This window comes from Gopherus evgoodei, chromosome 1 (genome assembly GCF_007399415.2).
Source record: "Gopherus evgoodei ecotype Sinaloan lineage chromosome 1, rGopEvg1_v1.p, whole genome shotgun sequence".
In the NCBI taxonomy this organism is placed as follows: Eukaryota; Metazoa; Chordata; order Testudines; family Testudinidae; genus Gopherus; species Gopherus evgoodei.
Genome location: NC_044322.1, coordinates 163,627,682 through 163,653,442, shown reverse-complemented (window position 1 = coordinate 163,653,442; position 25,761 = coordinate 163,627,682). Strand labels below are relative to the sequence as shown.

The window sequence follows — 25,761 nt, the reverse complement described above, 5'->3', positions numbered from 1 at the left end:
AGGCGGTAGCTGGAACCTCGTCGACCAGCCCTCCTCCAATTGATCTCAGGGCCCACCAGGACCTCCTCAGGCATGTTGCGCAGAACATGAATTTACAAGCCGAGGAGGTCCCAGAGGTCCAAGATCCAGTGGTGGACATACTGTTATCTGATGCCCCCACTAGAGTGGCTCTCCCATTTATAAAAACCATACAGGCCAATGCCACTACAATATGGCAGTCTCCGGCCTCTGTTCCGCCCGCTGCGCAATGAGTAGAGCACAAGTACATGGTGCCCTCAAAGGGCTATGAATACCTATATGTACATCCTCCTTGCTCCCTCGTTGTCCAGTCGGTTAACGAGAAGGAGCGCCATGGCCAGCAGGCCCCAGCGCCTAAATCGAAGGACGCGAGACGTATGGACTTGCTTGGGCGTAAAGTTTACTCTGCGTGAGCTCTCCAGCTCCAGGTGTCCAACCAGCAAGCCCTCTTAGCCGCTATAACTACAATACCTGGGCAGCGGCGGACAAATTTAAGGAGCTGCTTCCACAGGATGCACGGCAGGAGTTCTCAGCGATCCTCGACGAGGGGAAAAAGGTCACGAGAACTTCCGTCCAAGCTCCCTGGACTCCGCGGACTCATCCGCCCGGACTCTGGCCTCTGGCGTGACTTTGCGCCGTATCTCGTGGCTGCAAGTCTCTGGCCTCCCCCCAGAGCTTCAGCACATGATTCAGGACCTTCCATTCGAGGGTCAAGGGCTATTTTCGGACAAAACTCACCCTAGGCTGCAGAGCCTAAAAGACAACAGGGTCATTATGCGTTTGTTAGGGATGCACACGCCCGTAACTCAGCGCAGGCCCTTCCGACCCCAACAGCACCGCCCTTACCCTCAGCCCCGGCAGAGACAGGACTTTGCCTGATGGCCAGGCAGAAACGGCCGCCGGAGACAATCAGGCAACCAAGGGGGCCAGAACCAAAGCTCCTCCAAGCCTCCCCCCGGGCCAAAACCTTCCTTTTGAAGGTGCGCCCGAGGGCATTGTACCAGTTTCTTTAAAGGATCCGTCCCCGCCCTATTCCAACCGGCTTTCCTTCTTCCTCCCTGCGTGGTCCCAGATAATGTCAGATTGTTGGGTCCTACGCATGTTGGAACTTGGATACCATCTGCAATTTATTTCAGCCCCCCCCTTCCACCCTCGTCCCTCTTCAGGGACCCCTCTCACGAGCAACTCCTCCTACAGGAGGTGCAAGCGCTCCTCGCCAAAGGAGCCATAGAGGAGGTACCAGAGCACGAATGGAGCAAGGGGTTTTATTCCCGCTGCTTCCTGATCCCCAAGGTGAAGGGAGGTCTCAGACCAATCCTCGATCTGTGGGAACTCAACAGATACATGGTAAAGTTGAAGTTCCGTATGGTATCCCTGGGGACTATTATCCCATCCCTGGATCCTGGAGACTGGTATGCCGCCCTCGACATGCAAGATGCCTACTTCCACATAGCCATCTTTCCACCTCACAGGAGGTTCCTCCGGTTCGTGGTCAACCGGCAGCATTTTCAGTTCGCAGTCCTCCCGTTCGGCCTCTCTACAGCCCCAAGAGTATTCACCAAATGTATGGCTGTAGTCGCCGCCCACCTGCGCCGCAGTCGGATACACGTTTTTCCGTATCTAGACGACTGGCTTATCCGCAGGACCTCCGAGATGCGAGTCCTCAGTCACATCCGCATTGTCAAGAACCTTTTCCTACATCTAGGTCTAATGATCAATGTGGAAAAATTGACTCTAATCCCCACTCAGAGGATAGAGTTTATTGGGGCCACCTTGGACTCGACTCTTGCCAAAGCTTGCCTACCGCTGCCACGGTTCCAGGCTCTCACGGCCATCATCCGGAGGCTGCAAGCGGTGCCGCTAACTTCGGTACGCACTTGCCTCGCTCTCTTGGGCCACATGGCGGTCTGCACGTTCGTAACGAACTACGCAAGACTGCGCCTACGGCCCCTCCAATCCTCGCTCAACACGCATTACCGTCCAGCCAAGGATCCTATGGTCATGGTCGTCACCATTCCCTCGACCTTTCTGGACTCCTTCCAGTGGTGGCTGGATCCCTCCATGGTGTGTGCGGGGCTCCCGTTCCACCCGCCCCAGCCCTCGGCGTCCCCGACAACGGACGCATTGTCACTTGGTTGGGGGGCTCACCTCGGGCACCTACACACCCAAGGCCATTGCTCACCTCACGAGCTGGATCTCCACATCAACGTCCGAGAGCTGAGAGCGGTCCGCCTCGCTTGTCAGACGTTCTGACAACACTTGCAGGGCTGTTGTGTGTCAGTATTCACCGACAACGCAACAGCCATGCACTATATAAACAAACAGGGCTGCACAAGATCTTCAGCCCTGTTCCAGGAAACCTTACAACTATGGGACTTCTGCATAGCCCATTCTATACACCTCGTCGCGTCCTTTCTCCCAGGAGTTTGGAACACGCTGGCGGATCGCCTCAGCAGATCCTTCCTGTCCCACGAATGGTTGCTTCGCCCGGACGTTGCCCTTTCACTGTTCCGGAAGTGGGGGTTTCCCCGGATAGACCTCTTTGCATCCTGAGGGAACAGGAAATGCCAGACGTTCTGCTCCTTTCAAGGCCTCTCACCGGGTTCAATGGCGGACGCCTTCCTTGTGCCGTGGACAATGCACCTGCTCTACGCCTTTCCACCGTTTCCACTCGTCCACAGGGTCCTACTGAAAGCATGCAGGGACAAAGCCCGCTTGATCATGATAGCTCCAGCGTGGCCTCGGCAGCACTGGTACACTATGCTGCTAGATCTGTCCGTAGCCGACCCTGTTCCTCTGCCTCTTCACCTGGACCTGATTTACCCAGGACCATGGCAAGCTCCGTCACCCGGACCTTCAGTCGCTCCACCTCACGGCATGGCTCCTGCATGGCTGACTCTCTCTGAGCTGTGTTGCTCCACCCCGGTGCAGCAGGTACTCCTAGGTAGCGGGAAACCTTCCACTAGAGCTACATATTTGGCCAAGTGGAAGCGCTTCGCGTGCTGGTGCGTGGAGCGGAACTTCCTTCCTGCCAAGCTATCCATATCTAACATCTTGGATTACCTCTTGTCCCTCAAACAACAGGGCTTGGCGTTATCTCTAAGGGTCCACTTGGTGGCCATCTCTACATTCCACCCAGGAGAGGATGGCCGCTCGGTGTTTTCCTATCCGATGGTGTCTAGGTTCCTTAAGGGCCTAGAGCGCCTCTACCCTCAGGTACGCTGCCCTGCCCCAACATGGGATCTTAACCTGGTTCTTGCCAGACTCACGTCCCTCCGTTTGAACCATTAGCAACGTGCTCCCTTCTCTACCTCTCCTGGAATACCGCTTTCCTGGTGGCCATCACGTCTGCGAGAAGAGCTTAGGAAATTCAGGCCCTCACAGTGGACCCCCCGTATACGGTGTTCCACGGGGACAAGGTGCAGTTGCGGCCACGTCCGGCCTTTCTCCCCAAGATGGTATCGGCCTTCCACGTTAACCAGGAGATCTTCCTCCCTGTTTTCTTCCCAAAACCGCATGCGTCTCGCAGGGAGCAGCAGCTACACTCCCTAGATGTTCGTAGAACGCTTGTGTTTTATATAGAACGAACTAAGCCATTCCGCAGAACCCCCCAACTATTTGTCGCAGTGGCTGAGCGGATTAAAGGGCTTCCTGTCTCCTTGCAGCGGTTTTCCTCCTGGGTAACATTGTGCATCCGTGCCTGTTACGACTTGGCTCACGTCCCATCGGGCCACGTGGCTGCGCACTCCACCAGGGCTCAGGCATCATCAGCTGCTTTCCTCGCTCATGTGCCCATTCATGAAATCTGCCGTGCAGCGACCTGGTCCTCGGTCCATGCTTTCGCCTCCCACTATGCCCTGGTTCAGCAGTCTAGGGATGACGCAGCCTTCGGCTCCACTGTATTGCACTCTGCGACATCTCACTCCGACCCCACCGCCTAGGTAAGGCTTGGGAATCCCCTAACTGGAATGGATATGAGCAATCACTCGAAGAAGAAAAGACAGTTACTCACCTTTGTAACTGTTGTTCTTTGAGACGCGTTGCTCATATCCATTCCACACCCGCCCTCCTTCCCCACTGTCGGAGTAGCCAGCAAGAAGGAACTGAGGAGCGGACGTGTTGGCAGGGGTATATATCCATCGCCATGGCGGCGCCACTCCAGGGGGTGACCTGCCGACCCACCAGAGTTGCTAGGGTAAAAATCTTCCGACGAGCGTGCATGCGCGGCGCGCACACCTAACTGGAATGGATATGAGCAACACATCTCGAAGAAAACTGTTACAAAGGTGAGTAACCGTCTTTTCCTCCATTTTGTTACCTAGGCTCCTCGCATTAGTGTACAAATATGTTAATTCTTGCTGTTTGGCTTCACTCACATTCTTTACCCCATTAGGCCCAGACATTCTACTGCCAGTATCACCTATTAGAATTTTATCTACAGTACCCTTCCTCTGTATGTCCATTCTCCTACCCACGACAGTATCCTTTCTTGCTTCATTTTCTTCCCTCTCAATGTTAAAATCCAGCGGGGAGATTATCTGGACATCTCCCAACCACCTCCCTCCAATTCCTAGTTTAAAGCTCTGTTAATTAGTTGTGCTAGCCTCCATCCTAGAAGTCTATTTCCCTCCCTATTCAGCTGAAGTCCATCTCAAGAGAACAGTCGTCTGTCCATGAATGCCTCCCAGTGGCCATACATCCCAAAGCCCTCCTTATAGCACCACTGCCTGAGCCATCTGTGGATCGCCATAATCTTGTGACACCTTTGTGGCTCTTCTTTAGGAACAGGCAGAATCTCACTGAAGATCATCTGAGCCTTGATTTCCTTAAGTGTCTTCCCCAGCCTGGCATAGTCTCCCTTGATACGTTCCAGCAAGAATCTAGCTGTATCATTCATTCCCACTTGAAGGACGATCAGCAGATTCTTTCCCGCTCCTGTTAGGATCCTCTTCAGCCCGTATCTCAGCACCCGGGCAGACAGCACACCCTTCTGCTCTCTGGATCAGCTCTAGTTACAGGCCTGTCTGTTCTTTTCAGTAAGGAGTCCCCAACCCTGTAGACTTGCCTTTTCCTGGTGATGGTGCAATTCTCTGGTCTATCCCCTGTTCCCTCTGGCTGCAAGTCCTCTCGATTCCTATTCACCCTTGCAATCCTCTGCAACCCATCCCGTATCCTTCTGGGGCTCATGTTTGGTGTCATCTCCATTGACTCTTCCCCTTTCCTTATAGGGCTAGCTGCTCCTCTCACCTTCCTTCCCTCTCACCTTCAGCAACCACCTGCTGTGCTCCTTCGTTTTCCAACTCCGCAAGCCTGTTCCTGAGCTCTATTTCTTCTTCACTAGCCTGTCTTTTCCTCTGCCTGGTTCACTTAGTTACATGCTTCCACCGTCCACTTTCCTCACCCAGCAGTCTCCTCTGAGTTGTTTGGTCCTGCTTCCATCTGCAAGTCTGAGCTTTTCCCTTCAGCCTCATCATGTCTGTGCTCCATCATCTGCTCGAACCCCCTTCTAAACTCGACCAGAGTTTCAACCTGTATCTCCAATCCTTGGATCTTTTCTTCCATCAGCTCTTATCAGGCGGCACTTCATGCAGACCTAACTCTTTTCGGGTACCCCCTCCAGGATCATGTACATAGCCCAGCTTCCACGTCCAGTCATCTTCATTGTGTCTTCCACTGCTCGGGTCACTACAACTGCTGCCTCTGTATCTGTCATAGGTTTCCCACCTAAATCCTGTAAATCTGTGAAACACAAACCAACCCAAAACACCACCACCCACAGCAAAACAACCTCCCAACAAGCACCAAGACACTGCTAGAACACTGCACACTCCTTTCAGTATCCTGTGTGTTCCTCTGCTTGCCTTTCTTAGTCTTCCCCCAAACTGCCCCTGTAAACTCCCACTGAAACTCCCCTGTTTACAGCTCTGTTTGCTGGCTCCTGTGCTGCTGCAACTGTCTTTACAATAAAACTGAGAGATGAGTGAGCATTAAAGCTCACCTGGTCTCGGCACAAAATCAGACATACATCCTTGCTGTTCCTGCTGGGTTTCATTGTGTTTTCCCTGAGATGTGGTTGTGTTGTCACCTTTAATTTTATAATAAAAACTAAATTGGTAATTAGCCAGCCCATAAGAGCCAGTATGTTAAAACTCGCAATCCTGCCTGTTCTTTGGAATGTGGTAGAGTGGGAAAGATAATGGAAGGGAAGGAATATCAGAACAGAGGAATGGTGAAAGTTGAGAAGAAATATGGAGGAAAAAGATTGATTATAGTATGACAGAAAATAAATTAATTTTAAGAGGCTAATAATATTAGTAGCTTTATTCTCTCTTTATGTATGTTGGGAGTATTGGCTTATCTTTGTATTATGGAAAGATTCTCTTCAAAATGTAAAATTTTACTAGGACTAAATTATCTAGTGACCAGATAACTATTTTAAAACCTTACCATTTAGGAATTTTTAGCTCATTTTATTCAATATTATAGTTGTTAGTATGTAGAAATAAGTTTTGTTATTTTTTTAATGAAAAAGATTTTAACATGTTGTTTTAACTTATTGATGTCATTCATATCTGAAATAAAAATTAAACTCCACAACATATGACATAGAGAGATGCCTTTTAGAAATCTAAAAACTACTCTCCTTTACATTAGTTCACTGCAAAATAGTGACATACTGTGTGACAATAATAAACCTCTTGAATTTTTAATATTAGATTGAGGGCCTCTGCTTGGAAAAAATCCTTGATTTTTTTTTTTAAATATCCATATTTCCCCAAAACATCATGTTAAAATGTATATAACTCATAACGTTGTCCTAAAGCTACCCTTGGATTGTTTTATAAATGGATGGTTTAATTGAGATGGCTGCCAGTGAACAAACCAATGTAATGAGTGTCAGTAATTCTGAACAAGGGAGAAATAGTGCACGTATTCTGATGAAATATCACACCTGCTGTTTGACTGTGCTCTTTATGCAATAATTTATAATACTTCTTGGCTTGCTTCAGGTTACTTTCCAGCTCCAGTATGGCTGAAATTTGAGCTTGTTTATCTTTTAATATAGAAATGTTCTCATGCTGATTAATTTTTAAACCAATTCGTGAATTTAAATTAATATCTTCTAGTATATACTGAACACACAACAAATCTCTCTATAAATAGACAGTTATCTGAATTGTTAAAATTGTTTCCATAAGTGTGCATCAGTTAACAGGATAGTACCATGTAACTATTCAAAACTCTTTCTTTTGCTAGAAACTGATGCAATTTATAAAACTTGGAAGTCTGTTTTTTCCTCAATATTTAATGAAGCTTTCTGTGCTGCCCCACATTCTGGCATGTGCTGGGGTATTTTTTTATTGATATGCAATTACTTTAAGTAGCTTCACAAAACAAGTACCACATTGCCTAGATGACGCACACACAGGCGCTTCTACTTCATTGTACATGTACACTGTAAGTTTGTAAGCACAGAAAAGTTCTTTTGATTTTGCTTATAGATGTATTTTTTATTGGAATACTCAATAAATTAATGTAGAAAGAGAAGTTGTCTATAGAAGACTCAGATTTTTTTAACATTTTTGAAGGCTTTCAGGTATACCATGCCCACCACTGTCATAAAATAGAGATTGCATAGATTGAGTGTTTTATAAATAAATCATGGATATTCTAGTAAACTCTATAAAATATTTAGTATTGAATAATGTTTAGGAGACAAATAGCTAGATTCAAAGAAGGGATAACGGACAAGCATTTTTGTTAATAGTTTTTATTAAAATTCTAAAGTAGTTATGATTCTGCTGTTCCTTATTAGTTCATTTATAGAAAAATGGGTAAAGCTCTACACTGGAGTATGCAAATATTACGCCTTGCTTGCTCCCCCCCTTCGCATCAAAAGTATTTCCTGGAGCAGCTCTTCTAGATGGTTGACAGCCTGGTAAATCTTGGCGGTTCTTTGAGTGCTTGTCCATATATATTCCACTATCAGTGTACGTGCACCAAGTGTGCTCAAGACAGATTCTTTTGGCAGCAGTGTCCGTTGGGGAAGTGCCTGCACTTCGTGTCCCGATGCACCAGCTAGGTGCATACAAGGAGGGGCCACCTCAGCTATCCCTCAGTTCCTGTTCATCACCTGTGGCTATGGGTCAGAGCTTGCAGTGACTGCCTCTTCATATGCTTGGTAATTGCTAATTAGGTACTTAGTTTAGAGTAGTGTTAGGAGTTTTTCTAGAGTTTCTTTTTCCTTTGTGATGAAATTGCACTTTGTTTGTGGGAGGTACTTTCAGTACCACTTCAGTCATGATGACTGAATGTAAATCCCCAGGATTCAAGAATTGTCCTTCATGTGAGACAGCAGTGCTGTTGAACAATGGGTGTGCTTGGTGTTCGATTTATCTGAATGAAGGACACTTCAGTGATGTGCCATCTGCAAATCATTCTCAAAAAGAATCCAGAGGATGAGAGTCTTGAATTTAAAATGCTCTTTTCAGAGAGGTCAGTGCACCCTGCTTCTCATCCTAGCTTGTCTGGGGAAGAATCATCTGATTGATTCATTTCAGGGAATGCCCCAGCTGCTGTTTCTCCTAAAACTGGCATTCCAAGCTTAAAAAACCCATCATCTTCATCTGGGAGGTACTGAGGTTAGAGAGGAAGAAAACTGCATAAGTCTCGAAGAGAGAGAGAGCAGATACAGATCTTCTCTGGGCCCTTCAGCTTCCAAGGCCCTTTGATTTTCAAGGACCATAAATCCTCTCAGTTGACTGAAAAGAGTATGTCTACACTGCAGTTAGACACCCATGGCTGACCCATGCCAGCTGACTCAGGCTCGCAGGGCTCAGGCTCAAGAGATTGTTTAACTGCATTGTAGACATTCGGGCTGCAAATCAAGCTCTGTGACTCTCCCACCTCACAGGGTCATAGAATATCAGGATTGGAAGGGACCTCAGGAGGTCATCTAGTCCAGCTCCCTGCTCAAAGCAGGACCAGTCCCCCAACTAGATCATCCCAGCCCAGGCTTTGTCAAGCCTGACCTTAAAAACGTCTAAGGAAAGAGATTCCACCACCTCCCTAGGTAACCCATTCCAGTGCTTCACCACCCTCCTAGTGAAAACGTTTTTCCTAATATCCAACCTAAACCTCCCTCACTACAACTTGAGACCATTACTCGTTGTTCTGTCATGTGGTACCACTGAGAACAATCTAGATCCATCCTCTTTAGAACCCCCTTTCAGGTAGTTGAAAGCAGCTATCAAATCCCGCTTCATTCTTCTATTCTGCAGACTAAATAATCCTAGTTCCCTCAGCCTCTCCTCATAAGTCATGTGCTCCAGCCTTCTAATCATTTTTGTTGCCCTCTGCTGGACTCTTTTTCCAATTTTTCTACATCCTTCTTACAGTGTGGGGCCCAGAACTGGACATAGTACTACAGATGAGGCCTCATCATTGCTGAATAGAAGGGAATGATCTCGTCCTTCGATCCGCTGGCAATGCTCCTACTTATACAGCCCAAATGCTGTTAGCCTTCTTAGCAACAAGGACACACTGTAGACTCTCATTCAGCTTCTCGTCAACTGTAGCCCCTAGATTCTTTTCTGCAGAGGTGCTGCCTAGCCACTCGGTCCCTGGTATGTAGCAATACATGGGATTCTTCCTTCCTAAATGCAGGACTTTGTACTTGTACTTGCTGAACCTCATCAGATTTCTTTTGGCCCAATCCTCTAATTTGTCTAGTTCCCTCAATATTCTATCCCTTCCCTCCAGCATATCTATCACTCCTCCCAGTTTAGTGTCATCTGCAAACCTGCTGATGGTGCAATCCACGCCATCCTCCAGATCATTGATGAAGATATTGAACAAAAACAGCCCCAGACCGACGCTTGGGGCACTCCGCTTGATACTGGCTGCCAGCTAGACCAGGAGCTATTCATCGCTACCTGCTGAGCCTGATGATCTAGCCAGCTTTCTATCCACTTTATAGTCCATTCATCCAGCCCATACTACTTTAACTTGATGGCAAGAATTCTTTGGGAGACTATATCAAAAATGTTTCTTCTTCCTCTCCAAATGAGGCTGTCAGTCTTTGTCCACCCTAGGTGATTACAAAACATTTCAAGAAATTATTAGGGGAGTTGCCTCAACTCTAGAGATTCCTGTTAAGGTAATCCAAGACAAACTCTCAAACTCCTCCATACCTCTGTATCAACTAGCTTGACTACCTGTTAGGCCCTGCCAAATTACTATGGTAAACCTCAGCCTCAGTAGCTTCAACATCTAAAAGAACGGACGGGTGCTATTAAACCCCTTCTCAAGAATTTGAACAAGTTTATACCCATTTCACACAAGGCTCACTGGCAGCAGCCAATAAGATGAATCTCCAGAGATGACAAAGATTGATTTCCCCCCAGAATTGAATTTGTTTGGCAGGAAAAACTGTTCCACCTCTAGTTTGCAAATAAGAATTTACAACTACCAAGCCTTGTTGGCAAAATATGATTATATTAAATGAGACTCTGACAGAATTCACTGAGAATATTCCACAGGAAATGATAGATAAATTCAAATCCATCATTGCCGAGGGTCAAGTTGTGGCTGGAACATCTCTGCAGGCAGCACTTGGTGCAGCAGACAGAGTTTCCACATCAGTGGATGCTTCCATAGCAATGGGAAGGTCTTCTTGACTCCACTCATCTGGAATTCTTAAGGAGGTACAAGTCATAATTGAAAACCTTCCTTTCAAAGGATGCAGCTTTTTCTATGCCAAGGTTGATGAGGCACACTACATTCTCTGAAGGACTCAATGGCAACCCTGCGGTCTTTGGGAGTCTATACACCTGCCCTCAAAGGAAAACAGTATAAGCCACTGCTTTACCAAATGCCATTCCTTCTATCAACAGAAAAAACAGTTTGATCCACCAAGGAAATGACAACATTTTCCTTGGTAGAAATCTTCCACTTCCACTGCTGTGTTGACCCATCAGCCTTCTTTGATTGATTTTGACTGCTTGCTTAAGAGCAGAGTACCAATCCCTACCGATCATCCCATCCCATACCATCCCACCCCATCTCTTTCTTTTGGGAATCATTTATATCTGTTCTGAAAATTCTGGAACACTATCGCTATTGATCAGTGGGTTCTGAACATAATAGAGATTGGATATACTATCCAGTTCCAGTCTCCTTGTCACCCTCAAATACCTCCCCCAAATGACCCTTCTGATGAGAGAGTCTTGTTAAGAGGTGTGTCTCTGGATGCAACAGAAATTCTGCATAAGTATGGGGGAGAGGGGTTTTAGTCCCAAAAAGAGAGCCCTGAAGTCTATCCTGGACCTAAGATGACTAAACGCCTTCGTCAGAAAGGTCAAGTTCAGGATCATTTTCTTCTGTTACCCTATCTCTAGAGCAGAGGAGATTGATACACCACTCTCCATCCCCTGGATGCTCATTTTTGCATCACAGTTCACTCAGCCCACATAAGATATCTAACATTCCTAATGGGAGATTGCTATTACCAGTACAGAGTACTAACATTTGGCCTGTTAATAGCTGCCAGACTGTTCAAAGTCCCACCAACCATAGTCGGTACTGCTACGCATTCACCTAGAGTGGAGCACCCACAGGGACAGCACTCGAAGAAAAAGATAATGTTACTCACCTTGCAGTAACTGAGGTTCTTCGAGATGTGTGTCCCTGTTGGTGCTCCACTCCCCGCCCTCCTCCCCTCTACTTTGGAGTACTAGTCAGATGCTCCACGGTAGAGAAGGAACTGACGAGGGTGTGGTGTGCCCGCACTCCTGAAGATTCCAACTAGACGGGAGTTACCATCTGGGTGCGTGCGCCCCCATCAGGCACTACTACCGAAAATCTCCGATCAACAGCGCCGGGACGCACTGTCAGCTAGAGTGGAGCACCCACAGGGGGACACATCTGAAGAACCTCAGTTACTGCAAGGTGAGTAACTTTCTCGTCCTGTATGCAAAAGTGACTGAAGTCTGTATATCAGCCAAGCAAACATCATCTGGACATGTTGGTTCCTGTTCCACCATGAGTCCTGTTATGATTAGAGGTGGATAGACCTAACAAAAGTCTGTAAAGGGGTTCCATTCTTCCCTCACCAGTTCTATAAAAGACACTGATAGATGCATCCATGTTGGGCATGGAGCCTCATCTTGGATGACTTGCAAATGCAGTGGTTTTGGGCACCTTGAGGAAACAACTCTTCTCATAAACATGCTAGAGTTAAGAACCAGTCATCAAGCTTCTGTGATCTTTCTACCAGCCATCAAGGGGCTTACCGTGTAAGTCATAACAGGCAACATTAGCATGTTTTACTTAAACAAGCAGAGTGGAATCAGATCCATTCTGCTGTGTCAAGAGGTACCCCAACTGTAGAACTTTTTTCATATTCCATAAAGTCGCCTGAAGAAGATTGATTTTCCAGGAAAACACAGTGTACTGTCAGATCACCTCAGCAGAAAGTTTGTGGACAACGGAAGTGTTGTCCATAAAAGATGTGACTCAGTAGATATTCATCGAATGGGGTTCCCCTACTATGAACTGGTTCACCATCAAGTGTACAGGAAATCTCATCACTTCTGCCCCAGACAGCGTCAGAGTCCAGAGACTACTTTGGATGCATTCCTGATCCTGTGATCCATGGATCTTCTCTACACCACATTTCTTCCATTTCCACCAATACCAAGTGTTGTTGTTATGTCTAAATGGGACAGATGAGAGTGATGCCTTTGGAATTTTGGCCCATTTTATTCAATTACATTTTGGAAAGCTGTGACCTGTGATTTGCACTTTACACCTCTCGTGGTTAGTTAAATCATGGAGGAATTGTTGGTTAAAATTGTTAATACTGCCCTCTGGAAAGGCAAGTGACCACTTCCCTTGAGAATTATAAAACTTTACTCAAGAAACTATTTCTAGATGCTAGTAATCTTGCCTAATCTTTTCTTACCTTTACCCCATTCTCTCTTCCCCAGAAAAAGGAATTACTTTTTTTTCCTCTTAGCTGAATGATTACAGATATCTTAGACATTTTAATTCTTTTAATAATGAGAAAGTATAACCCTGTTTTAGAGAGGCAGTCTGCATGTGTTTCTCCTAGACCTGGGAGATGCTGTAAGATATTCATATAATAAAAATCCCTTATGTTCACATTGTTACAGCTCCATAGCTCACATGCTATGCAGATCCATACTTGGCATCCCTTCCCATTTTTCACTTTACTCCATTCTTCTCACTTGCTTCCTTTCCTTTCTGTGAATGTCCCTTCCTTGTTTTTTCTTATTTCACCTCCTTGTGTAATCATTTCAATCAGATTGATGAGGTGTTAAGTGAATATTGTTTTTGATAAATGACTATAATCAGAAAATATTGCTAACTAGCACCTATTTTAATAAATATGTTGGAAGCTGATCCTATAAGGTACTTGAAGCACCTTGTGTAATAATTTGTTGTATTTTTGCATTTGTTAGTTATCACATTGAATATATACTTCTAATGTAAAATTATTTTCTTCCCTCTTTTAGTGCATTTGAAACGCCACTTTATGTTCCGAAACCATCTCTGTTTAGTTTTCGAAATGCTGTCCTACAACCTCTATGACCTGTTGCGGAACACCAACTTCAGAGGTGTCTCACTGAACCTGACACGAAAGTTTGCACAGCAGATGTGCACTGCACTGCTTTTCCTTGCGACTCCTGAACTTAGTATCATTCACTGTGACCTAAAACCTGAGAATATCCTGCTCTGTAACCCCAAACGAAGTGCTATCAAGATTGTTGATTTTGGCAGTTCTTGCCAACTTGGGCAGAGGGTGGGTGTTACATAAATGTTAATGTTTTGTTTGATTAGAAGCTTTAGGAACATTTAAAAATGAGATTAAGCAATCCTAACACTTTCTCGTTGCCAATTTCAGCTTTGCTTATGTTGATTAATATTAAACACTCATTTGTTTTTATGATGTGGCAACATAAGGGTGCATATGAAAAATATCTTTAACAAATTCCCAGTTAATTTTCCTGACGCTATTTCATAATGCAAAAGACATCTACATTTAACAGTTGGAGCTTAATATAGTACAAGGGTAACAAATTAAATATTTTCACTAGTATTTTCTTTTTCTGTATTTGTAATTCCTTTTTTGATTTTAAGATACTGCTTGGTATGGGTAAGTGAAAACATTCAAGATATTTGTTGATAGTAACATTAGAGTAGTTGGCTTTTTAATACAAGGCCAACCAGACTGAGAGCTTTGAGGTAACTTTCTTTTTCTTTTTATTTTTTTTTTTTAAAGAGAACAGCACCATTTCCATAACATTAATCTTTTGTCATAAAGTGTGTATCATTGTTAGGAATAGAAGAAAATAAGTGGTAGACTGGGAATACTGGGTAGCTCAGGGGACTGCTGATGGTGTGTGTAACTTCTAACATCTATTTCGCTAGCTGAAATTCAGTTCCAGGGTGGAAAAACTTGAGACACTGTCATCTGATGGTTGTCCAGTGGTTCAGTCCACATCACAAAATCCACCACCAAAATTAGCACTAATTGGCCATGTTCTTGACAGTCTCTCCCAAGACAGAAAATTGAATGGGATTAGTGACTAAGGCCTCAATTCTGCAAACATTAAGCATATGAGTAACTGCATTTACTTCATGGGATTATTAGAGTAAGTAAAATTATGTATGCATTTAATTGTTTGTGGAATAGGGGCCTGAATTACCCTATGTTCTGGAGATGGTTCCTTTAGATTAGAATAGAGGCACATTGCTTGGGCAGCAAAGGAAAACTTAGGGTTTGGCTACACTTGCAAGTTAGAGCATATTAAAGCAGCCCCAGGCGCCCTAACTCACGACTTGTCCACTCTGGCTAGGCACTTAGAACACCTGGACTCTGCAGCTGGAGCGTTCCTGGTAATCCATTTCCATGAGAAGCATAACGCTTGCTGCGCCTCGGCTGAAATGCCCCAGCATCAGTGTGAATGAGGTGTTGCATTATTGAACTTTGATCAGTCTCCGGAAACGTCCCATAATCCCCTTAAGTCAAGTGACCACTCTTGTTATTGTTTTGAACTTGGCTGTAGGAATGCGGATATGTCCTTTCAAAGTTCCATTTTTGCCAGCTGGCATGCTTCTCTGCTCCGGGACAAAGCAAGCCATTAGTGTGGAATGCTGCTTGCTATGAGTGAGAGAGAGAGAGAGAGAGAGAGAGAGAGAGGCAGGGGGACCTGCTGCTGTCTGAACTTATAAGACAGCATGCTGACATGCTCTCAAGCCCTCCAAAAACCCACTCTCTCCCCCCACCACATACACACAACACACTCTACCCCACTCCTCCATTTGAAAAGCATGTTGCAGCCACTTGCATGCTAGGATAGCTATGACAATGCACTGCTTTCTGTGGTGTTACAAGAGCTGCTAATGTGGCCATGCCAGTGTGCTTGAATCTGACAGTGTAAACACCCTGCAGCGCTTTCTCTACTGCGCTCTCCGAGGGCTGGTTTAACTCTCAGTGCTCTACATCTACATGTGCAAGTGTAGCCATGCCCTTAGATTGCCATGATTTATGCCGTATGTGTTTTGAGGATAAATAGATTACTTCAGTATTCAGGGCTATCTATCTGGCACCTTCAATGTGTACTAATTTCACTTGCATTAAAAAAAATTGGATTAAACCATTTACTGTAATTGTAGATAAATACATAAATGTTATTTTAGCAAATTCCAAAAGCTTCTCCCTTCCTGAGGAAGAATTGGACTCTCCACCTAGTTTAGTTTTTAATGGTAGTCTGCTCATAGATATTATTTCAAGATACATGGAGCATGTTTATTGGATCTCAATATATCCTAGTGTGCAGAAAGGTTCTTCACTGTCTGAATGGCATTCAGTCAGTGAAGAAACATCTCACCATACATAAGTATCAGAGGGTAGCCGTGTTAGTGTGTATCCACAAAAACACCAAGGAGTCTGGTGGCACCTTAAAGACTAACAGATTTATTTGAGCATAAGCTTTTGTGAGTAAAAAGAAACCCCACGTCTTGAGATGCAACCATATATACCTGCCATACATAGTAATCTTTCCCTGCCTGACCACTCTAAAACAGGAGTGTCGGTCATACAGATGGCTAGGAATCCTGTAGAAAATAATTTTCAAAAGCATCTAAGTGACTTGGGAGCTTAAGTCTCATTGAAAGCCAATGGGACTGGGGCTCTTAAGGGCCTGAACACTTTTGAACATGGAATTTAGGCTTGCAAGTCACTTAAGCATTTCTGAAATTTTACTTGTAAAGAGTAAGAATGCTATCCCCCCCCCCTTTTTTTTTTTTGCAACAGTTGAGTGTTGGGAGGAGTGTGAAGAGGGATGTTCCCCACCCCCAGCGGGTATCAAACAGAAATCTGAATAGGATATTCAGAGGAGGATATTAGGCTGAATAGGGAGAAATCCTATTTTTTCTTAAAGATTAATTTAAACAAACAAAGAAGGATCACTTTGAGTAAAGCCCTATTTTTAAAGATGTGTAGCAGATGTTAGGGCTCAGGAGAGTTCTAGTATTAAGTATTGGTATGTAAATATCTGAGACTTCAAGTACAAGTTCTGATTTTTATGTTTATTATTAAATTTCCCGATTTCCCTTTTCATCCTCCCCAACCTCAAAAATACTTTTCTGTGGTAAAGTTCTAATAAGTCACTAATGTCTAAATCAGGACAGGGCTTTTCAGAAGTTATTAATCATCTTTCTGTGTGTTTATTCCAGATATACCAATATATCCAGAGTCGTTTTTATAGATCTCCAGAGGTGCTACTGGGAATGCCTTATGACCTTGCAATTGACATGTGGTCCCTTGGGTGTATTTTAGTAGAAATGCACACTGGAGAACCTCTCTTTAGTGGAGCAAATGAGGTGTGTAAATTCCCAACGGTAGAAGTGATCTTATTCTTCATTCTTTCTAATCAGGAGTTTGATCTAATCAATTGTAAGGCACACACAGAGGAAGTCTGTTTAATTGTCTAAGAATTGGCATCAACTTAGCAGTAGGAATATCTTTTGATAGGAGTCTCAAGTACAGATTGCTTATATCAAATTGTAATGTATTGATTTCTGCAAATGTTGATACTTGGACTTATTTGTGTATTTGCCTCTTACATAAGAATTAATATTCTCAAATGTTACAGCTGATTTGTAACTCAACAGCTTTTTTAGATAGTTCTAGTTTTCTTCCCATATGTCTACCTTGAATTTTAGATTTCATCTCGTTGCCAAATTATCTACTACATTTTGTTTTTATAACTATTCTTTCTTTTGAACCAGGTGGATCAAATGAATAAAATAGTGGAAGTTCTGGGTATAGCACCTGCTCACATTCTTGACCAAGCACCAAAAGCAAGAAAGTTCTTTGAAAAGTTGCCAGATGGCACTTGGAACTTAAAGAAGACCAAAGATGGGAAAAGGGTAGGTTAGGTATCCTAGATAAGGGATGGAGTGTGTTCTAAATAAGTTTCTGTGGTAACTATTGTACAGATTAAAAATGTTTGTTCTTCTGAAGACTTAATTTTAACACTGTTTAATATTCAGTATGATAGAATTGATTTGAAAATTAAATCTATTAATGTTCTCAGTACTGACAAATAACTCCTGACTTTCATTTGATTGATTTTTCTTTTATGATTTATTTAAACAGTGATAATGTAAAGTCTAGCTTATAACTTGAATGACAATCAACTTCCAACTTCTCAACAGGAGTACAAACCACCAGGAACTCGTAAACTTCACAATATACTTGGAGTTGAAACAGGGGGACCAGGCGGACGGCGTGCTGGGGAATCGGGTCATACTGTAGCTGACTACTTGAAGTTCAAAGACCTCATCTTAAGGATGCTTGATTATGACCCCAAAACCCGAATTCAACCTTATTATGCCCTGCAGCACAGTTTCTTCAAGAAAACAGCAGATGAAGGTACAAATACAAGTAACAGTGTGTCTACGAGTCCTGCCATGGAGCAGTCCCAGTCTTCAGGAACCACCTCTAGCACATCTTCAAGCTCAGGTACATGTCTCATTAGTAAATTGTCAAGACAGTATTATTTTAAAGAGAAAATATTATTAAAAATTTCAAGTCAGCAATTTTTCCATATAAATGTCTTCATTTTTTCACTTCTGAAAGCCTGTCTTTTTAAAAACAAAAATGTTTAAAAATTCATAATAGATTTCCACTACAACCTATAACTTAAAAATCCAGTAGAATTTTTTTCATCTAGACCTGTTTCTGCTTTATAAGGAATAAATTGCTTCAAGATCAAAGCCTAAGACTATGTTCCTAACATAGTTGGTCTATGGAATGCTGTAAATATTGCTGCTGTTCTATTATTGCTTGTGTTATGATTCTTATAGGTGGATCTTCTGGGACAAGCAACAGTGGAAGGGCTCGGTCAGACCCTACACATCAACATCGTCACAGTGGTGGACACTTCACTGCTGCTGTCCAAGCTATGGACTGTGAAACACACAGTCCACAGGTATGCTCTTGAACAGAGCTTCTCCCTGATGCATTTATAAAACTGCAATTGCTTTTATATTTTGAATAGATTGAATCCATAAACTATCCTGTAACGTCAAGATTTATGCTAATTAACACTTCAAAGTGATGAAAAAGGTGGGGTAGGCATGGAACTGGCAATTGGAAGACTTGGATTTTGCTAGTCCCAGTTCTTCCACAGATAATCCTTTGTGAATATCTTGGGTAAGTCATTTTGGCCAAAATAGTACCGGCAGTCTTAATAATTTGGCTGAGTACTGGGGACTCCTGCAGCTATAAGGAGGAAGAATCCCCCACTCCCTAACTATGGAGTGCCAGCAACAGAGAGCCTCTAGGGCTCTTGCAGCTTTTCTTCCATTTCCCTGTTAAGGACCAGAGAATTCAAATAGTCATAAATCTTCCAGTCCATCCCAAAGAGCAGTTTTGAACATAGACTTTATGACCAGAAGGGACCATCATGATCATCTAGTTTGTAGAATGTCACCCACCCACTCCTGTAATAGAACCATAACCTCTGGCTGAGTTGCTGAAATCCTCAAATCATGATTTAAAGACTTAATGTTACAGACAATCCACCATTTACTCTAGTTTAAACCTGCAAGTGACCAATGGCGCCCCCCTTCCTGCCCCCCAGCTTTCCTTGCCAATCTGATCCAGGGGAAAATTCCTTCCCCACCCCAAATATGGTGATCAGTTAGACCCCGAGCATCTGGGCAAGACCCACCAGCCTGACAGCTTGGAAAGAATTCTCTGTAGTAACTCAGAGCCCTCCCCATCTAGTGTCCCGTCATCAGCTGTTGGAGATATTTGCTGCTATCAGTCACAGATTGGCAGTATGCCATTGTACACAGTCTCATCATACTATACGCTCCATAAACTTATCAAGCTCAGTCTTGAAGCCAGTTAGGTTTTTTCCCCTACTACTCCCATTGGAAGGCTGTTCCAGAACTTCATTCCTCTGATGGTTAGAAACCGTCAACAAATTTTATTTAATGTTGATTGCCAGTTTACATCCATTTGTTCTTGTGTCCACATTGGTGCTTAACTTAAATAACTCCTCTCCCTCCCTGGTATTTATCCCTCTGATGTATTTATAGAGAGCAGTCATCTCTTCCCTCAACCTTCTTTTGGTTAGGCTAAACATGCCAAGCTCTTTGAGTCTCCTCTCATAAGGAAGGTTTTCCATTCCTCGGATCATCCTAGTAGTCCTTCTCTGCACCTGTTCCAGTTTGAATTCATCTTTCTTAAACCTGGGAGATCAGAACTGCACACAGTGTTCCAGTTGAGGTCTAACCAGTACCTTGTATAACGGTATTACCACTTCTGTTTTTCTACTGGAAACACCTTGCCTGATGCATCCTAGGACTGCATTAGCTTTTTTCACAGCATCACATTGGCGACTTGTAGTCATCTTGTGATTAACTGATACACCCAGCTCTTTCTCCTTCTCTGTTGCTTCCAACTGAAAAGTCCCCAGCTTACAGCAAACATTTTTGTTGTTAGTCTCTAAGTGCCTGACCTTGCACTTTGCACTATTAAATTTCATGACATTTTTATTACTCCAGTTTTCAAAGTCATCTATATCTTCTTGTATAATATTCCGATCCTCTTCTGTATTGGCAATATCTCCCAACTTTGTGTCATCCTCAGTCTTTATTAACACACTCCTGCTTTTTGTGCCAAGGTCACAACAGTATTGCAGAGAACCCACACAGAGCTTGCAAGGGCAGGGTCTGTCCCCAGGTAAACCTGTGGTTCAGTTTCTCTCTTTATCCCCATTTGACATTAATGTTTCTAAGACATATTAATGTTCTTGAAGGAAAGCCACTATACAAGTGCAAAGTAGTAATAGTATTTTTTGTGGCTTTTATTATTTGTTGAACTATAAATATTGGTTAAAAATATAAATGAGTATATATCTGCTTGATATACTGATAAAAGAATAAAACTAAAATGTAGTGGTTATTGGCCATTGTTGCTCATCACTTTGCAACATAAAGCTAGTGGAAAAACAGAGCTTCTCAGTATTGCCATCGCTGTTATAAAAGGAGTAAATGTACTTCTTCCCAGGTGAGAGGAATAATTATGAAAATAAACTTATGAAATCAGTTTTATTAGCTAATATTTTGGTAGGGTTGTTAATACTTTTCTGATGCTATTGGGATCTCAACGCAAACTTCAAACTGCTTGTCTAATAATATTAATACAGTAAAAGCTGTTTTATCTGGCACTTCACCAACCGGAAAGCTCTATAAAGCAGCCCAGGACAGGTTGTCGCTTGCGGGGAACTGCTCGAGGTGAGGGGCCCCCGCACTCCCTCCTGCGCCCCAACCCACTGCCTTGAGCTCCCTCTCGCACCCAAACTTCCTCCCAGAGCCCATTCCCCACACCTGCTCCTGTTCCCCAGCCCCGCACTCCCGCCCACACCCAAACTCCCTCCCTCTGAGTTAATTGGCATTTTTCACTTACCGGCATTCCCCATTCCCCCAACATGCCAGATAAAACAGCTTTTACTGAACTAATAATTTGTTTTTCAGTATTAGAGGCCGCAATCAGAGATCAGGGTCCTGTTGTGCTAGGTATTATGTAAACACATACTTACTGATTACTACTATTAAACAATGCTGCCTCTGAATTTGCTTTTTACAACTTTTGCAGTAGGTCACATAATTAGAATTTTTTTCTTGAGTGTATCAGCAATATTAAAATCAAAGTTTCTGTTCTAGTTTTTCTTTTCCAAAGATGCATTTAGAAAAGCGTATTAGAAATATTTCTAGCTTCGTACTTTTATCAGTTTTTATACTACTTAAAATTTAGTTTTATTTTTTACATTTAGTGAGTAAATTTTAATGGTTTTTAAGCTCTTTGTATAAATGGCGTATAAAACATATTTGATTAAACTTTTTATTTCTTAAACTACTGTCATAGGTTCGACAGCAGTTTCCTCCTCCACTTGGTTGGACAAGCACTGAAGCTCCTACACAGGTCACCGTTGAAACCCATCCAGTTCAAGAAACCACCTTTCATGTAACCCCTCAGCAACAGAATGCATTACATCACCATCATGGGAATAACTCCCACCATCACCACCCCCACCCCCATCATCATGGACAGCAAGCCTTGGGTAGCCGGACCAGGCCAAGAGTCTACAATTCTCCAACAAACAGCTCCTCCACCCAGGATTCTATGGAGGTGGGCCATAGTCACCACTCCATGACATCTCTGTCTTCCTCAACTACTTCTTCCTCTACATCTTCCTCTTCTACTGGTAACCAAGGCAATCAAGTCTATCAGAATCGCCCAGTGGCTGCTAATACCTTGGACTTCGGACAAAACGGAGCTATAGACATGAATTTAACAGTCTATTCTAATCCGCGCCAAGAGACTGGCATAGCTGGACATCCGACATACCAGTTTTCTGCTAATACAGGTCCTGCTCATTACATGACTGAAGGACATCTTGCAATGAGGCAAGGAATTGATAGAGAAGAGTCTCCCATGACAGGAGTTTGTGTTCAGCAAAGTCCTGTGGCTAGCTCGTGACTAAACTGAAACTAAGTTTGTTTCTTGTGTGTTTTTATAGAAGTGGTGTTTTTCCAAAAACAAAGTGCAAAGCTGCTTGAATCAGGAGGAGATAAACTCACTGAACCGCTACAGGAGGGCAAAGCTGACTATTTTTTTAAACTTGAAAAGATTGCAAAGGGACAATGTAAGTTTTTTTAAGAGCCATGTCCAAACCCACCTTAATGGATAGCTTAGAGGTGTTGTCTCACCTTTTGCTTCCCCCCTTCCTCCCATTTTAACTTGCCACAACCTAGTCGTAGATTTTTTTTTTTCTCATTCAACAGGGGTTAATGTTCAAATGTTGGTCTTAGTTGCAAATTATTTTTTTTAAAAGCACTGCACATGATTTACATAAAAGGACCCTTTGAGGTTGGTGGGGAGGGATTGAGTAATATGGGTTTTTTAAGTTCCCCAAATATACATGGGCACAGAAATGCAGTACTGTAAGGAAGAGGGACCTTCAGATTACACTATATATAATATTCAGCTGTAAAAAGGGACAGTTGTAAAGGAGTTTGTAAGGCACAGTAAGCATGCTAAGTGGCGGTGATCAGAACTCTCCTTATCTGAATCTACTGAGGATCAAAGCAGCAATTGTAATGGGATTCTGTGTCTCTCATATTTTAGAGACCACAGTCAGCTAGTATTGGAATATGACTGGTCTCATAACTAAGGTGCACTGAGAAGCAATCAACAGGTTGGTCCTGGCCAGTCTTGGGGAGGTCTTAAGTGGTGGTCTTTGAGATAACCTTTGGCCTTATGGATTTGGACTCTTAAATTAGAAGAGCCTACCATTTCAGATGCAATCACTTTTGGACATGCTTTTGCAGACAGTCCTTAATGCTGAAAACAGAGAATGGGTAATTCAAGAGGCCTTTCTTTTAAAATAGACTTTTGTGACCCACTTATTGTAAGGTATTGCAAGGTCACTTTGCGTGTGTCATAAAGTTGACTTCCTTATTGGTTGAAGGTCACAGAAGTAGTGGTTTGCGTTTGATGGAAATAGCTACAACTGTGTCCCTTCCTGCTTTTTTACTTTTTTCTTTTGCTTTTTCTCGGCACGTGGTTTCTCCACCATTACTTCTGCACAAAGATGTCTTCTGTTCATTCTGAACATTTTAAAAAAATGCAGAATTTTATGTGACTGCTTTTTTGCCTCACAATTATGCTGTGAATTTTACAAAAATTTATTTTCTTTTTTGATAATTTATTGTACCAAAGCTGTTTTTATAGCACATAGATGTCTGTAACCAATAATGTAGCAGTTCTGCACTTTGACACAAGGTGTAATTAGACCATTTTTAAATGTCAGTTGAAAATTATGGCTGTACTATTGCTTAAACAAAACTGGAACTGTTGTTGAATTCATAGCCAATACATTTACAACAATCTGTGTACTGAACATAATAGATTGACATCTAATTCAAGACTATAACATCTGTTACATTTTAAATGTGTTCAGGCTTCTGAAGGTAAAAGGGACACTAGATCCAGAAGCTATGAAACCAACAGTTGATTCTTGTATTCCTTATTAGCATAAATGTAAACTTGAAGGCAAGACCTTGATTGCATGAACAGGTCCAAAATAATAGTATGAGTAAAGCAAAAAGCTCACGAGAGACCTGAAGTTAGCAGGCTGTATTTAACAGGTGCCTGATTTTTGGGTTATGCTGCCTTAATATAACACAGTCAGCTTGGCAGTTGCTAAATTTATGGGCCCACATAAAGCTTTATAAATATTATGAATAAAAACTCAGTGAATTGAAGTGAAAAATAAGGGTAATTCAGCAATTACCCATCCCAGAACATTGTTTGCCCCTTAGATATTACAGAAGCAGTGATCTACCTCTGCCAGTAAGCCCTTTAAAAACGTAGTTCAGCAGAAGAATATTGCATCCTTATACTGGTCAATTCCATGTGGCTGGCTTGGTCAGGTTTTTTTGAACAAAAGTTTTTTTTTTGTTATACTTAACAATGGCAACACAGCAGCTGACTACTGTATAAATGCAAATGAGTACCTGGGGTTGTCAGTTTTTGTAAATCACAATTTTTCTATCACGGGAGCCATATTTCTTTTGTATTGACATCTCAAGCCTGTGAATTAAAGTATTTTTGAACTCAGTAGTTCAGAAAAGTTTACAGCGATTGAAATGCGGTCATCTTAGAGACAGAGCACTGAGTTTAGCAATATAAAAAGGAATCCAGTACTTACTGCTGTCTAGAAATATAAGGGTAATATAAAATATAGGTAATTTTTCCTGTGTTGGTTGCCACACTTTAGCAAGCACCAAAAATTAAAGCAGTTTAAAAAAATATTTACATAAAGAAAAATCATAAAATCCAATGCTTCTGCATACTGTGTTATGTTACAGTCCAGTTTTGTGTGCTTTACTACACAGTTTGGTTACAGGACTTCTGTGCATTGTAAACATAAACAGCATGGAAAAGGTTAAATACCTGTGTTCAGATTGTAAGATCTAGTCCAGACTTGCTGTGTATATTGTAACGTTAAATGAAAAAGACAAGCCCTTTGTATTATAGTCATGCAGTCTTATGTATGATAAACAGTTGAATAATTTGTCCTCAGACTCTTTACTGTGCTTTTTAAAAAAGTAATTTAAGAGAAAAATGTAAACATAGTAATATCTTCCTATGCAATTAACCTACTCCAAACCTTGGTTTGGTAGGTATAACTATAGTAAAATATGTAAATATTAGATAAACATTGACACAGACTTTTAAAAAAAATTACAGAAGTAAAAGTTGGAGGCGTAACAGATCATTTTGAGTTTTTAATTGAAACAGCAAGATATATGTCATCGATGTATATAAACACTGACGCATTTTGATCCTGCTTGATTCCAATTGACATATAATATTGTTTTTAATTTCAGAATTGTTTATATTCTCATCCACTAGTTTCAGAATATTACAGAGATCGTCTTATATGCACTTTAGAGTTCCTACTATTATAATCAATTGATAGATTTCAAGGCTAGACGGGTCATTATAATGATCTAGTCTGACCTCATTCAGAACACTGGGCATAGAATTTTACCTGGTAATTCCTGCATCAAGCCCATATCGTTTGGTTGAGTTAGCACATATGTTTTAGAAAAACATCCGATCTTGATTTAGAGGTTTCAGGAGATGGAGAATCAACATCATCTCTTGGTAAGAAGTTCAGTGGATAATTATCCACACTTAAAAATTATTCCCCTGGCTCCTAGTTTAAATGTGTCAAGCTTCAGCTTCCAGTGTTGGGATATTGTTATGCCTTTGCTTACTAGGTTAGAGCCGTCTAGTTCAGACATCTTCCCTGTAAAGAGTGAGCAAGTCACTTCTTAACCTTCTCTTTAATAAGCTGCCTTTATCAGGCCCCTTAAGTCTCTATCTGCAAAGCATGTTTTCCAGACCTCAGATTATTCATGTGGTTCTTCTCTGAACTTTCTTCAATTTTTAACATTCATTTTAAAGTGTGGATACCAAAACTAGACACAGTGTTCCAGTAATGGTCTTAATAATGCCATATACAGAGTAATATCACTTTACTCCTATCTGTTTATACCTATTCCTGTTTATCCATCCAAGGACTGCATTTTAGGCTTTTTAGCCACAGCATTGCTCTGGAAACT

At 42.6% G+C, this 25,761-nt stretch overlaps 1 protein-coding gene across 4 annotated transcripts in view; it reads left to right on the top strand.

The window, feature by feature from the left end:
• DYRK1A (dual specificity tyrosine phosphorylation regulated kinase 1A) overlaps nucleotides 1-24,708 on the top strand; it is a 165,576-nt gene extending 140,868 nt beyond the window's left edge. For all 4 annotated transcript variants that reach the window (XM_030577788.1, XM_030577778.1, XM_030577766.1 and 1 more), the window contains exons 6-11: nucleotides 13,557-13,843; nucleotides 16,783-16,929; nucleotides 17,338-17,478; nucleotides 17,767-18,073; nucleotides 18,418-18,542; nucleotides 21,491-24,708. In XM_030577788.1, coding sequence (XP_030433648.1) covers nucleotides 13,557-13,843; nucleotides 16,783-16,929; nucleotides 17,338-17,478; nucleotides 17,767-18,073; nucleotides 18,418-18,542; nucleotides 21,491-22,105 — 1,622 coding nt within the window. In that variant the 3' untranslated portion in view covers nucleotides 22,106-24,708. The remainder of the gene's footprint in view (nucleotides 1-13,556; nucleotides 13,844-16,782; nucleotides 16,930-17,337; nucleotides 17,479-17,766; nucleotides 18,074-18,417; nucleotides 18,543-21,490) is intronic.
• Nucleotides 24,709-25,761: the final 1,053 nt, after the last annotated feature.